The 13866-nt window shown below is 40.6% G+C and overlaps 1 protein-coding gene across 1 annotated transcript; it reads right to left on the bottom strand.

Annotated features, from left to right (window-relative positions):
* Positions 1-1926: 1926 nt before the first annotated feature.
* On the bottom strand, positions 1927-13803 carry MAL2 (mal, T cell differentiation protein 2). The gene is made up of 4 exons (XM_026055695.1): positions 13631-13803; positions 11425-11595; positions 6278-6436; positions 1927-3833 (listed from the first exon to the last, which is right to left on the bottom strand). Exons 1-4 carry the CDS (start codon positions 13763-13765, stop codon positions 3762-3764), a joined length of 537 nt encoding a protein of 178 aa, XP_025911480.1. The 5' UTR covers positions 13766-13803; the 3' UTR covers positions 1927-3761.
* Positions 13804-13866: the final 63 nt, after the last annotated feature.

Genomic DNA, 13866 nt, shown 5'->3' with positions numbered 1-13866 from the left:
ACTCTTGATTCACCATTATCTTCAGACAAGACCCAGGATGCCTTTCTATACAACTTTGACAGCTCGGAAATGCAGTGTGAAATGCATCAGCATACTAGTATTCAGAGACCAATTTCACAGCATATAGATAAAAATGGAGCAAATGAGTTATAACTGAGTTTTAAGCTCACTTAAATACTAATTTTTCAAATCCAGACAGGAAAATTATGAACATGAACATTTTTAAAAGTTTAAAAAGCAAATGAAAAAAATATAATGATTAGAGGAAGTGGAATGGGAGTCAGTATTGTCACGTGGTTTTAGAAGCAAAAGAGAAAGACACTGGTCCAGTGATTTTCCAGTGCTTTTTCTTTAACTTTCTATGAAGGGTGCAGCTTTGTATGATCAATGGTTCTTCCTCTCTCACCTTTTGCAACTGCATTTTATAGCTGCATTTTAAAGAAGCATTTTACAGCAGCATAACTTTACTGACTTTAGGAGAGTTATAACCAATGTATATAGGAGTCAGAACAGCAGCTGTGTCACCTTGGGCTATTTCCAGGCATTCAGCAAGACAGAAGTAGAGTCAGAACTTCTGTGAAGCACTTTCTGTGCCTTTTCTGAGCACGCTCTAACAAAGTTTTAGCTTTCTAAATGTGTCCTTTCATTTCTATTTAGCAATAACCAACAAACTTTTTCTTCTTTTTGTACCCTTTAAAAAAATGTCTCCTCAGAGTAAATACTTACCAGCAGTTACTAAACACTGGTATCCAAAACAACATATAGTATTTTCTGATTCTAAAAGAGCAGGTACTTGCATGGCATCATAGATATTCCAACACTGTAGCTTTGCATCAAATAGAGATGTTTGATGAAAACACTCTTTTGGCATCTGTGGTTTCATTCCTTGCACCTTAAATTCATTCAGCCAAATCTATCTCCCCATCTCCTCCCCTGTTCCTTCTGTTCTTTGGAGAGGTCTAAGCTTGTATTCCCCAAGATGATCAGAGTCATAGATTTGGGGGAATTTTTGTGCATACAATTTGAGAGGGAAGAGTGAGATTTATTAAAACTGGCTTTTGCAATATCACCTATAAGGAGTATCACAAAGATTAAGTGTTACTCCCCTATCAGTATTTGCATAGACATCCTAGGATGCACGCACCATTTCTGAGTCACATCTACTTTTTTAGCTTCCTGTATAATGTAATATAAAATTAACTTGTTTTTCTTTTTTTTTTTCCTTAAGAACGTGACTGCTTCCTTATTCTGCTGTGTCCTTCGTTTGATCTTCCTCAAAGTCCAGCAAAACACCTTGCAAGCTAACAGAAATAACTTCCTTTCTTTCACTGCTTTTTAGCTATGAAAGCCACATTTTCATTATTGTAGTTTCTACCTTTCTCTCCTCTCTGGCTTTTGTTTGTCTCTGATACTTTAAGAGGGAAAGTTTAGCTTCCCCTTGCTATACAAATAAGGTTTTCATGCTACACTCACTGTGCTGAGCTTCCTCTACAAGTAGCTACAAGTACAAGAGACTTGAACAGCACCCATCAGCCTTGCCTCTTTCCCTCCTGAAGCGGAGGGCTGGCGGCAGAGGCTGCAGCTCTGGCATGCCCCTGCTGCTGTGCGCAGAGTACASCAAGCTTCCACGATGAGGGAGACACCACACCAAAGGGCAGCCCCCACTTGCAATGCAGTTGTAGCCGGCCCCAATCTCCACCGTTTTCCTCACTACCACCCATGCCATGTCATGCAGCAAACCCACTGTACAGAATTAACTTTGCTGTAATTGTGCCTTCTCAAGAAATCTTAGCCTTAATACATCCAGCATCAGTTCAGTCAAAGCTGCAAGGTGTTTCTTTAATTTGTTCCTTCATCTTATTTTTCAACCAAAGAATTAATAACCAGACAACTGCCATACATAGACATAATATTATGCAACTTTAATGCTGTTCAGCATAGGTCCTCATTATACACTTTCATCCATATACTCCAGTGTGGATGTATTTTATACAATATGAAGTATTTTTGAAGTATATGGCTCTAGATAAAACATTCACAACACAAGGTTTCAATGCAAGTGGGGGATTAGAAAAAAATTCAGGCAGAGTACAAAATCCTTGAAAGATAAAAAATTTCAGAAAACAAGACATATGAAAATGTCTCATTGCAATAATTCAGGAGGACTGAGTGGTTCCAGTAGTCAGGCTGACACTCACTGCTGTGCCATTGATAGGAAGCTGTCCTGGGTCAGCCAGGACTGAAGGGCACTACCAAGGGTGGTTGGTTCTCAAAGATCCTTCTACACGACAAATTTGACAAAGCAACCTTCATAGCAGACACCCTTGTTGGTTCACTGTGAATAAGTAGGCCAGGGAATGAGGAAAGTCCTGTCTTTCCTTACCCAGCCACCGCTGGTGTCTGAAGAATTTTCAAGTGCGCTGGCAGGATGTGGTAAGGAAGTTGTTCTACAAATGACAGGATTCTTCTTTTTTTCTCTCCAAGATTATCAATTTGGCACTTTTCACAAGAGCTAGAATTATTTACTAGCTTTTTTATAAAAAGAGTTTCATTGCCTGCTAAAAAGGATGCGTGTTAGGAAGCAGAGTGCAATACTATGTTTTAGTTTTGTTAAGCTAACTTTGCATTTATAATATTGTATGTCATTATATATCTGGGATGTTCAAAGCAGGCTCAATTAAACTTCATTGCTGCCAAAAGCAACTCCACAGAGGGTGGACCACTTTGCATTCCATTGCTTTCAGCAAGATGTTGCATAGGCATAAGGACATGCCCAAATAAAAACACCTTTACAACACTGCAGATTTAGGATGCAACAAATAACACACTGCAAGAACTGAGGTCAGACGTTATTCACCATTTGGTAATATTCCATTCAAATGATATTGACTCACATAATAAGTAACAAATGCAGCACTTGAAGTAACAAAAACAAAGGAATACTCCATACTCCAAAGGAAAACAGTGCAAATATTCCTGTTAAACAAAAATATACCACATATATACAAACAACACAAATGCACTGTTTTATCTGCCGTATAAATAGATTTGATAAAGCTAAATCCAGGAAACTAATGAACTACTGACTGATAGTCCCAGACAGTTTCCATTTACTAACAAATACAGTAAGCTTGAAGGATCAGATCACCATAGCTGAATGTGGTTGTAAAAGAATATAAAAAAATTGCACTGGATGGATATTTAAAATTTTTTCCTCATTACATCAAACTTAAAAATTATATATACTACAGTGATATCATAAAGTCAGCTTGGGCTCTGATCATGCAAGGAGCAGATACAGAAGTCCCACAACTCTACAGGGAGCCTCAAGGCTATAGCTGTGTGGAACTCATAAGGCTGCTAAACACTGAAGGTCCAATCACAGGACTTAACAAGGGGGAGCTTTTTAGCTGCCTACACAGGTAACATTTGTTTCATTTCCATTTTCTTCCTCTTCTGGTTTAGCACCAAAATTCAGTTATGTCCTACTGACACATCTATTTATCACTGAACTGTGTAATACCATACAATGAATAGAGTAATGCTTCTAATTAGTATATAGTAAAAGTAAAAACTAGAAAAGGAAGAGATGGAAACCTGTTTTCAGTTAAGGAAATCCTGATAAGGGGTTATTTGCATTTCAGCACTCTAAAACAGATTTTAAGCAAAAAAGTCTTCTTGGAATTACATTACAGTAAAATAGACAAGTGGCATTTACTTTGATCTGAAGTGGAACACTCGAGCATTAACCTCTCCAGCTGCTATAGCTTCCATCTTCTTAATGCCAGTGCTGTGCTGCAACCATAACAAACAGCTGTTGCAAAGGCAAAAATCTAAAGGAGGAGCAGGAAAAAAAAATAGTGTGAATCATACATTATATTGCTGTACACTTCTATTCTAAACGAATACTGCAACACAGATTATTCAAAAGCTACCTCTCCCAGACAAAATGCTCTTAAGGTAAAGATAAGGTGGGGATCCTCCAAAGTTTTCTCATGAACCTCTCTGTTATAACCCCATGTTACTGCTTTTAAATTAGTTGCTAGCTTCAGATGACATTTTGGAGTAGACTATGAACCAGAACGTCCACATAGGTCATGGCACAAACTAGTCATGTATGTATTTACATCTGTGTTTCAGTTTCCTCTTATCCRGACTGAGCAAACTCATTCTACTTTTGCTTTAATCAAATACTAATCTCAGATTTGTCTCCAAGTGAATGCCTTTACCTGCAGCAAACAACTAAGGAGACATCCTTTAAACGGTACAACTATTCACTTGCAGAAGTATGGAAATAGATTCAAATCTGGCCTCCCTGACTTGATAATGAGCCATTAGAACAATTTTCTGAGAAATTCCAGAAAGTTTCTACTGCCTGGAGAATTAATAGATTTGAACTGAAGGGTCATACCACAGCAAACTTGAATACATAATGTAATTCAGAAGGAAGAATTTAGAAACTGAACTGTTGAAAAAGATGTTTTTTCATATTGTCCATCACTGATGATGGATACTTTCTTTTAGAACATGTGGATTCAATCAGGTGATAACATCTTATCCCTTGTTATGCATACAAACTTTGACAATTAAAGTTTTGAGTTATGTCCCAGAACTATCACTCATATAAAAAGAATATATACAAACATTTTCAATTCCATTATGCACATTTTAAAAGACAAAATTTAGCAGGGCTTTACCTGTATTTTCTCCATCTAGAGCAGAGGGCTGTGTTAATGACAGTAGAACTAAGTGCCTCAAATGATTACAATTTTTTTTTGTAGGTTCTGACATTTTAATTAGGTACTTTAGGAAAAAATGTGAAGACACTGAAGATTACAGTATCTGATCTGCCATTTCCCAGCATCTCTTAAATTACAAATAACTGAGATTAGTTACAAGAGAGCCTTCTCCTCCTCTCTCTTGACAGGGATTTGAAGGGCTCAAAGACTTGAGTTCTCCCCAGTAAAAACAGTACGGAAGGAGTAAAGGGCTTCTTGGAGACCCCAGTGTTCTGTTACCAGACAGAACGACTGAAAGGACTGCAGAAAAAGATTTTACCGTGTGTGCAGTGGGATCTGGAAGGCTTGTAGGGCTACAGTTAGAGTAGAATTTGCTTGCTTAGTATAAAGTTCTCAATTGGTTTGAGTGTGACTATGAAATACCACTTCTGTCCTTGTGCCATATGGCCAGGCAGGGATTAGATGTGGCAGAGTGTGCTGCTGGCAACAGGGTCTCAGTGAAGCATTCTGGACTTGGAGCCCAACATGCCCACATCACTCCTTCAGAGCCCAGCCTGCCGAAGTGACCTTTCCTTTTTATTCTACTTTTGCAAAGAGAATGTAAACCTTGTACCTTTGGTTCATCTATTTTTATGCTGAGGTAAGTTGAAGGGAGGGAACAGGTATGGGGAAGCTGTTTACCTTGCAAAGATGCATGGTGTATTTATTTCTGAGGACAGCAGATACCCACAGAGGGTTTTAGAAGCTTAATAATAGATACAGTTCCCTGAGATATGCAAGACCCTCTGGGAGGTGAAAAAACAAGAGCAGTAGTTTCAGTCTTTTGAGTTAAGCCTACTGGCACACCTCTAACTGCCCTTCAGGAGCCCAGCCAGGGAGAAAGCTAAAGCCTGGTACATTTTCTGACTCAGCTCTGCACACCCACCTCACCAGATACAGCGATTCAGTGATGATGCAACCATAGTGTTAAAAAGGCAGTCTGAGTTTAGGCTACCTATAAAACCACTCCAGCCCTTGCCATAAGGGACAGCAGGCCCTCCTGCAGCTAACTTCTATGTCTGATGTCAGTGAGTGCATATGTGGAGCTTCACAAGGAGCTTGTCCAAGACTTTTCCCCATTGCACGTTCAGGAGTATCTGCACAGTATAAAAAACAAAGCAACTGGAGGTTTGAGCACAGGCTTGAATTTTAGACCTGATGCTTTGATGAAGGCTCAGTTATCTTTTTCTTCTATTCCAATATCCAGCACTGTTTTACAAAGTGTCTCCATCTAAAAATAATAAGTTGTAGTGTTCATTTATCTAAAATACTATTGTGAAAAGTAGCAACTAAGTATCAATCACACTAGCATGGAGTAAAAGCTTATTGCAGTATTTTCATATGGCACTGTGGGAATATTTGCTGCTCTCAAAGACAATCCTTTCTCTCTCAATTTCTCTTTCCATTCCAGCTTGCTGTTAAGTTCCTAAGTTGAATGATTAGCTACAGAAGTTCAGAACAGGCTTCTATCTCTTAATACACATTTATGAAATACATACCGAGGCTGCTATGCTTATGTTATATTCATGATCAGACAGAAGCGTCTCTTGTGTAGTGGAATTAAATTTACGGGGTAAATGATGAAGAGATGTAGTTGCTGCTTGCAGTACAAAGGCTCCAAAATAAAAGACAAAAGTAGTCCCATGGAAAAGAAAATCCTGAAAAGCAAATAACAGAATCAGTCTGTGCTGCAAGAGATATCTAATTTTTCCAGCCTCAGTACAAATGAAACCCAACACTGAAACATGAAATGTATGAGCACTGATAACAATAATTTTAGATAAACAGTGTAAAAATCCATCTGAGAGCTTAGCCAGGACATTTTCAAAGCTGCTTACAATTATAACTATAATAACAACACAGTAACGAAATTAGTGATAAATGGCAACCCTCCCTCTTGCCAAATTCTTTCAAATTAAGAGGCACCTGCTCAGCTATGTGCAAATACGTTGACCTTTAAGATCACTCTAAGGCTATTTAGAGCTGAAAGAACTCTCTCCCTTTATCAGGTCTAAAGAATAATAATAATAAAATGACATATGGGCTGACTTCACCACAATTTAAGCAGTACAATTCAAGCTTGCAGTCCCCAAAATTCCTTCTCAGCTATAACCTAAACTCCAAAAGTTCCCCCTCCCATGCTTAAATTTTGCTTCTGCAAATGCCCAGACACAGCTCAGTCTTGACACAGCTGAAGTTTACTTCCAGGTACAATCAGAATCCAAGAACTAAGGCATTTCCTCAACTCTTATATTTGGCTCTACATAAAACACAGTAAGTTGGGCGTACTTCCCGATATCGATGAATAAAATGCCTGACACTTGAGAGGATAACACTTAGGATTTACCTTAACTGTATTTCTCTCCTGACCTTCTCTAGGCAAGTCCCTGCTCTGTGGTGAATATTAGGAGAACACAAGGTTTAGACACCTAACTCACATTTCTGGATTGAATTGCTGGGGCACTTAAAAACAGCAGTGGGTGCCTAAATCTCTTTGTGGATTAGGTTTCAGAGCCCAGCATTCTAGGCAGCAAGATCCATGACCTGCTTCAGCACAGTTTTAAAATGTCTAAAATATTCTTTCCAGATCTTCCTCTGCTGATGAGTCTGCAAAGCAGTCATTTGCAGTCCACACAGTTTCTGAATCCWCCCACAACATACTTTGTGCACATACTTATGCCGACACAGTTTTATATATTATGCTTTTTGATGATATTCACGTTATATAGTCAATCTACTGCATTAGTGAATTCATTCTACACTTGTAACTCACTTAAGCGCAAGGGACTATCAGTATCCCAAAAGTGAAAGCATAGGATACACCATATGTGACTTGATCCCAGCAGCATACAGCATTCATGTGCACTAGAAATAACTGTGCAATACCGTTAACTATTGACTGTCTGATATCAAGGTAAGAATGTGTCTATTTCCCAATTTAGAGAAATGTTTCTTCACGGATGTCAAGTTTTCTTCTTGTTGAAAAGTATTTACTTTGCAAACTCATCAATTGTTCTGTATTTGACAGCAACTGAAACTACTTAAATCACACCACAGTCAGTTTTGATAAGTTTTGATATAAGCTGCTACCACAGTTTTCTATTCCACTTAGACCAGGAAATGACTGTCTCTTAATTAAGGATCATTTGAGGTCGGGTCATAGAGGGTACTGCTTTTCTTCATGACTGAAAATTATTGGGAACCCAAGTTTTGGAACAACACCTGCAATGTCCCTGGTTTCTGTTTTTCTGTCCTAGCTATTCTTTACAATTACTTCCTCTTGGAGTATCCCCAGGAAGCCCCACTGACAGCAAAAGAACTAAGAGGACATGGGGAAGAGGTGCTTTCACCATCTGGTTTAAAGGCCTTTATGTGCCAGCCCTCAAGCTTTGAGCATAAGGCACATTCCTCCGATCTCTAGCCCTGTTGTAATGTCTGTACCTCATAGAAAAATAGTAGGGACCAGCACCAGACTTGCCAGCAGCCTCCGGCACACAAGAGAGCTGACACACTGGAGAATGTAGAGTGCTGCGCTGTGCTGCAGCCAGGGAAGCTACGACTAGCTGGCACTTCTCCCACCAGCAGCCTACTGTTGTGGGCTCTCCCCCTTATTCGACCTGACACAGACAGACACGATCTGTTATGTGACCACCTGTGCRCACCAGGTGAGCCTGCATGCAGGTGTGTTCACCACAGGGCAGACACCGTCCGTCTCATGGCCTGACATTATCAGTTTTAGAGCACAGGATTCCAGCAACTTGAAAGGTCTGTGTAAATCCATAGCTAGTCAAGGAGATCCATGATTCTTCTTCGGGGCTGCTAAATACCTAGCATACCTAAATAGCACAAAACTTTCAGTGTTATTGGCTGTACTCTTTTGGCACCACGGCTTGTAAAGGAGCACAAATAGCTCCATGAGGAAAACAGTGCTGGCTGCACACAGRAGAGGTATTCTCAGAAGACAAACTCTTTCATTTCCTCCATTCACCTCCCAAACCCTCTGATTTTCTTCTCCCGGCAGCAGTTACAGTAAAGCTATGTAGCACCAGTAAGGTTTCCACATTTGTATGGTTATGGTTTCTGTATGAACCAAAAAACCCAAGATGTTACTAGGGAGGGTTTTCTGTTTTTTAATAATTTGTTAGCATAGTGCCTAATTCTCCCTTGCTTTAAACTTGTATAATCATTGAAACCTCATACAAAGCGTATGCAAAACACTGCCAAATCAGTATAATACATCAGTTCACATCTAATTTTGTAAATGAGTGTGTCGTGAGTCAGGCTGTAAAGAACAGTATTTGTCATACCATCTGGTTGAATACAGAGGAATGTACCTCCATARTGCCCATATTTTTTCCTGACTTTTCCACTGTGTAGCATCTTATTTCTTAAGTATCTATGTCAGTATCAATGGAGTTATCCATGACACAAGCTATTACTAAACACAGGCCTATTAGAATCCCATGCTGTTTTTCACATTTACATTTAAGCTGCTGGAATCTTAAATCACATTTGTTCAAGAATCTTTAAATGAAGTGATATTACTCTAACATAACCAAGCTATGACTCTTTCCATTTTTGACCTAATAAAACAACACGTAACTTCTGAGTTCTATTGTAAATTTAATTTCTGAAGCAGCAAAAACAGTTATCTGAATACATGCCAATGTAAAACAAGCAGGTACACCTTTTCATTTTATGATAACAAAAAAATAGATTGAGTATTTCGAGTAATTACTCATTTGCAACAGAATGCAGAAATCTTTCTGAAGTGCTGCTAAAGAGTCCAGTTCCAACAAGTTACGGAACATTCAGGTACCTGCAAATAGTGGTCAAATTATTTTTCTAGGGTTATTTCTGTTGACTCTTGGAAGGGACTGGATTTCAGCTATCATGATAGAGATAAAAGGATTGACACCGCATTTATTTAGGTTGTTAACTTAGTTATGACAGCTTTTTAGATTAAGTTACAGAGGAGTCTCACAGATACAGCTTTTACACAAGTAGTATAGCAGTTCCCCGACACAGAAAGTTTCTCAGTAATTTAATCAGAAACAATGGGCCAAAATTAACGCTACAACCAATCACTGCTGGCACCTAACAGCCAATGTGTAAGACACACGAGTGTTATAAGATGAACATTTGTATAGCATTTTCAACATACAAAAGACTATGCCCTCATCTAGCAACTCTTTTAAATAGATGCATGATTGTAAATTGGCAAATAGTTTCAATGAAACCCAGGACACTATTAATTTACTTAAGTTATGCACATGCTCAAAGGTTCTGCTGCATCATAATTTGTGAGGATGTCATAGCATAAATCCCTGTAAAGCTCTTTGTAATTACCCTAACTCATTATTAGCTTAATTACTGCTTGTATCATGCTGGAAAGCTGATGTTGTATGTATGCATTCGCTATCAAAGCGCTGAAGTTTGTTTTGAATAGAATCTAGTCTGTAAACACTGATGGACTTCAAGGTTATCTGTCAAAGACCCAAACGGATGAAGCTCAATTACTTTGCTTTACAGAGATTTCATTTCAAGGGACTGTCTGTAAATAACTTGAACACTAACAGATAGATAACCACAGATGTTGATACTGAAGCACACAAACCTAGCTACGATCAAGAAAACTGTCCATAGAAAAAAATAAGGCACACAAGAGGAAGGTGAAGGTGATCAGCAGCTACACACTAACACATTTTAATATTTTAGAAGTTCTGAACTTTTTGGAATATTTTTTGGAAGCTCCAATTCTTCTGACATTTTTGCCACCCTTGTTATTCACTCATAGTATTGTAAAAACAGAATAATACCATACTGTGCTCAGCTACTTACAGCTAAAACCCCCCTTTTTTAAATAGGAAGGTACAGTCTGTGAAAACTACTGGCACAAGCCATAATGCACAAAATCTTGTCTTCTTACTAACAAAAGCTGAGTCTCCCCAGGCTTCCTCTAAGAAAGAGGAACTTAAATCTCCTAAAAAGATATTAAGCTGCATATTAAGATATTATACTGCAGATCATGCTGTCTTTGACTATCTAAAGTTTATCAGCCAGTCATCAGCACTGTGCTACCTACGGAATTAGCCCACAAGACGGCTGAAGGCTTTCACAGGAACACAGAACTGGAAGAGACTTCCTGGGTCCTTGAGTCCAGTACTAATCTCAGACAACCACACAGTACAATGTGTTCACAAATGTATCACTTCATTTACAATATCTGATGGATCTTTCTACTTCCATTATTCACAGAGTGTACCACCACTCCTCTAATAGTTAGAAAATGTTTTATAATTTCCAGTCTACAATTATTTCTGGCCAATTTAAACCAATTTTTTGCCATGCCTTGTTAAACTAGTTCTCTCCTTGCTGCTCATGCCTTCTATGTGTTTATAGAGGACAAGCTTACACCTTCATTCAAGTTCAAAAGTCAGGCTCTTTCAGCCTCCATAATAAAACAAGTTCTATATTTCCCCATCATCCTTGCTGCTCTACTCTGTCCTCTTCCAGTTTGAATTCCTCCGTTTTGAGCAATTTTCTGTTAAAACAGTAGGCCAAGCATTACAACTTAGGATAAGTACTTCTCATCAAGTGATTTCCAATTTATAAAAGAAACAGAATCCTTAAAACAGAATCTTACTGTCTGGTTCCAGTTGATGGCAATCCTGTTTGCGTAACTGAAGAGGAACACACAGAGGAACACAATGGACAGGAACCACGCGGTCACTGCTACAAACATCACCCATCCCTGCAGCAGCGGCAGTGGAACTTGGGTGGCAGCTACCAAAATCCAGACTATTGTTCCAAACACCTGCAAGGAAAGGAATACAGGTGACGAGCTGAGAGATCACTTTTATTCAGTCCTCTCTGCCTAAGAACTAGCCCTTAATATCTCACATCAACAAGTCTTCAGGTTACTTTTAGGAACTAAGAGAAAACACTTCAAAAGTACTTGAGGAGCCTAAGTACCATTCTCAGAACTGACAGGCACTAAGTGGAAGTTAAGATGAAGCCTCACTAAATTCTTAAAAGCTCTTAAAGCAGCCTTGAAAATGAGATTTACAAACCCAGGTTGCTCATGTGCTGCTGCTGAAAATTTTACCCTTAGGCTCAATTTGAAGGGAATATAAGAAATGTGAAAATATGGATATTATGTACGTTGTGTGTGTGTCAACAATCTATACTATCAACATAGATACTAAAATTAGCATGACAAGGATGCACATGAGATTTGGATTCAATCTTATGCTGTTTAGTTTTGCTAGTCCTAATCAAATGACATACAGAAAATAAATTAAATTGCATCCTATTTTTCAATGCATTTGTAATAAAGTGCTCAAAGAGAACACATTAAAGTGAAATAGAAGACTAGAATACAGAATAAGGCGAGTTGTAAATTATGCGGCRATGACTAGAAAAGTATACAGCTTTTCAGAGTTATTGTAACTAGGAGAGAAATTCAGCCCCACAAATTTTGTTTGTAGCATATCGATCTCAATGGCCTGAAGGATGATTTTCATACTCTAAGCTTGTCTGTTTTAATCAATTGTTGGTCTAACAAAGGATATTATCTCTCCCAGCAAATCCTGTCTCTATAAAAAATGGTGCCTGAAAAAAATCATAATTGTCATCCGAAACATGTTCATTTATTATAGAAAGGTTTAACTTCATAATCCAAGTTGCTGTGATATGACAGCTACAATTAATTTCAAAGCAAGTTACTATTTTCCAGTTCTCTAGATCTACATTTTCAGATTCAAAAAACTTTCTTTGGGACCAAGGCTGGGTCTTTCAGAAGGTGCCTGCTATACGATGAACTAGGTCCTCTCTAGCGTTAAACCGCAGCAGCGTATGTGTAAAGATGCGTGGCTAGTCTTAGCTCAAAATCCCCATGGGGTTATGTATTAGCCTTCAACCTATTCGCTGGGGTTCCTTTTTCAGCTGTTGTGAAGAAGCGATGTTTCTGTAGTTTCACAGGTCTGCAGGTGCAAGCCTGTCGCTCCGAGACCCGACAGCAACGGGCAGCGAGGAAGCAGAGGGCACAGCAGAAAGTGTGCGCATCCCACTGCAGACACTGCCCAATTCCAGGACCTGCTGCAGTGCCACTTCCCTAACATCACACCCATCCACTACAGCGAGGTTGCCAGACGTAGGATGGATTTGCCAGCCTAATTAGCCTTCTGTCCCTACCAGCTTGGGGCCTGATTTAGTGCCTGGACACGTACACCGAGCTCTTTGCTCCCGCGTGGGTTGTTGCTGCTTGCACAGTGGAGTRTTCAGCTCTGGCCCCACGAAAAAAAAATCTGAATAAAATCAGAGGAGTTCTGCCAAGATTTTTCTCTCTTGCTAATTAGGGCTGCAATTCCGCAAAGACTCATTCCCCGCCCTAGCTCCGAGGGCCTAATTCAAATCCGCAGGGTCTTACACGTGAAACCGAAGACACACTAGGAGTCCGCACAGGACCTATCACGCACACACGCAGGCAAAACCCAGCACAGTGTTTTCACCGGGGACTCAGGGACTTCAGGGCTACTTTGGGCATCAAAGTCCTCGCCAGCTTAAACAACCCACATAAAATCCACGTCAAAAGGCCTCGCGCGCCGCTGGGCCGCACCGGAGGGGAGGGGAGGGGAGGGGAGGGGAAGGGAAGGGAAGGGAAGGGAAGGGAAGGGAAGCGCCGCGCCGCGCCGCGGCCCCCGGGCCCCCGAGAGCCGCCGAGCCCGCCGCGCCGCTCGCCCTCACAAGATGGCAGGTGGCGGCGGGCCGGGCCGCGGCGGCGCCCCCCGGCGGGCAGCGCGCAGGGGCAGCGCGGCCGTGGCGGGGCGCGGGCTCACGCGATCACTCACGATCTCCAGGAAGACGAAGGCCCCCGAGTAGGTGCGCAGGATGTCCAGGCCGGAGGGCAGCGTGACCCGGGGCGGCGGGAAGTAGGCGGCGGGGTTGGGGGGCGGCGGCATGGACGAGCCCCCTCTGGGCAACATGTTGCTGCTGCTTTTGCCGCCGCTGCTGCCGAGCGCCGCCGCGGGCAGGTGGACGCGGAGGAGGAGGAGGAAGAGGAGGGAGCAGGTGCGGGGAGCGAGCG

This window comes from Apteryx rowi, unplaced genomic scaffold (assembly GCF_003343035.1).
Source record: "Apteryx rowi isolate R43461 unplaced genomic scaffold, aptRow1 scaffold_125, whole genome shotgun sequence".
Lineage (NCBI taxonomy): Eukaryota > Metazoa > Chordata > Aves > Apterygiformes > Apterygidae > Apteryx > Apteryx rowi.
The sequence above is the reverse complement of the archived record's forward strand: the minus strand, read 5'-3'. Positions and strand labels throughout refer to the sequence as shown.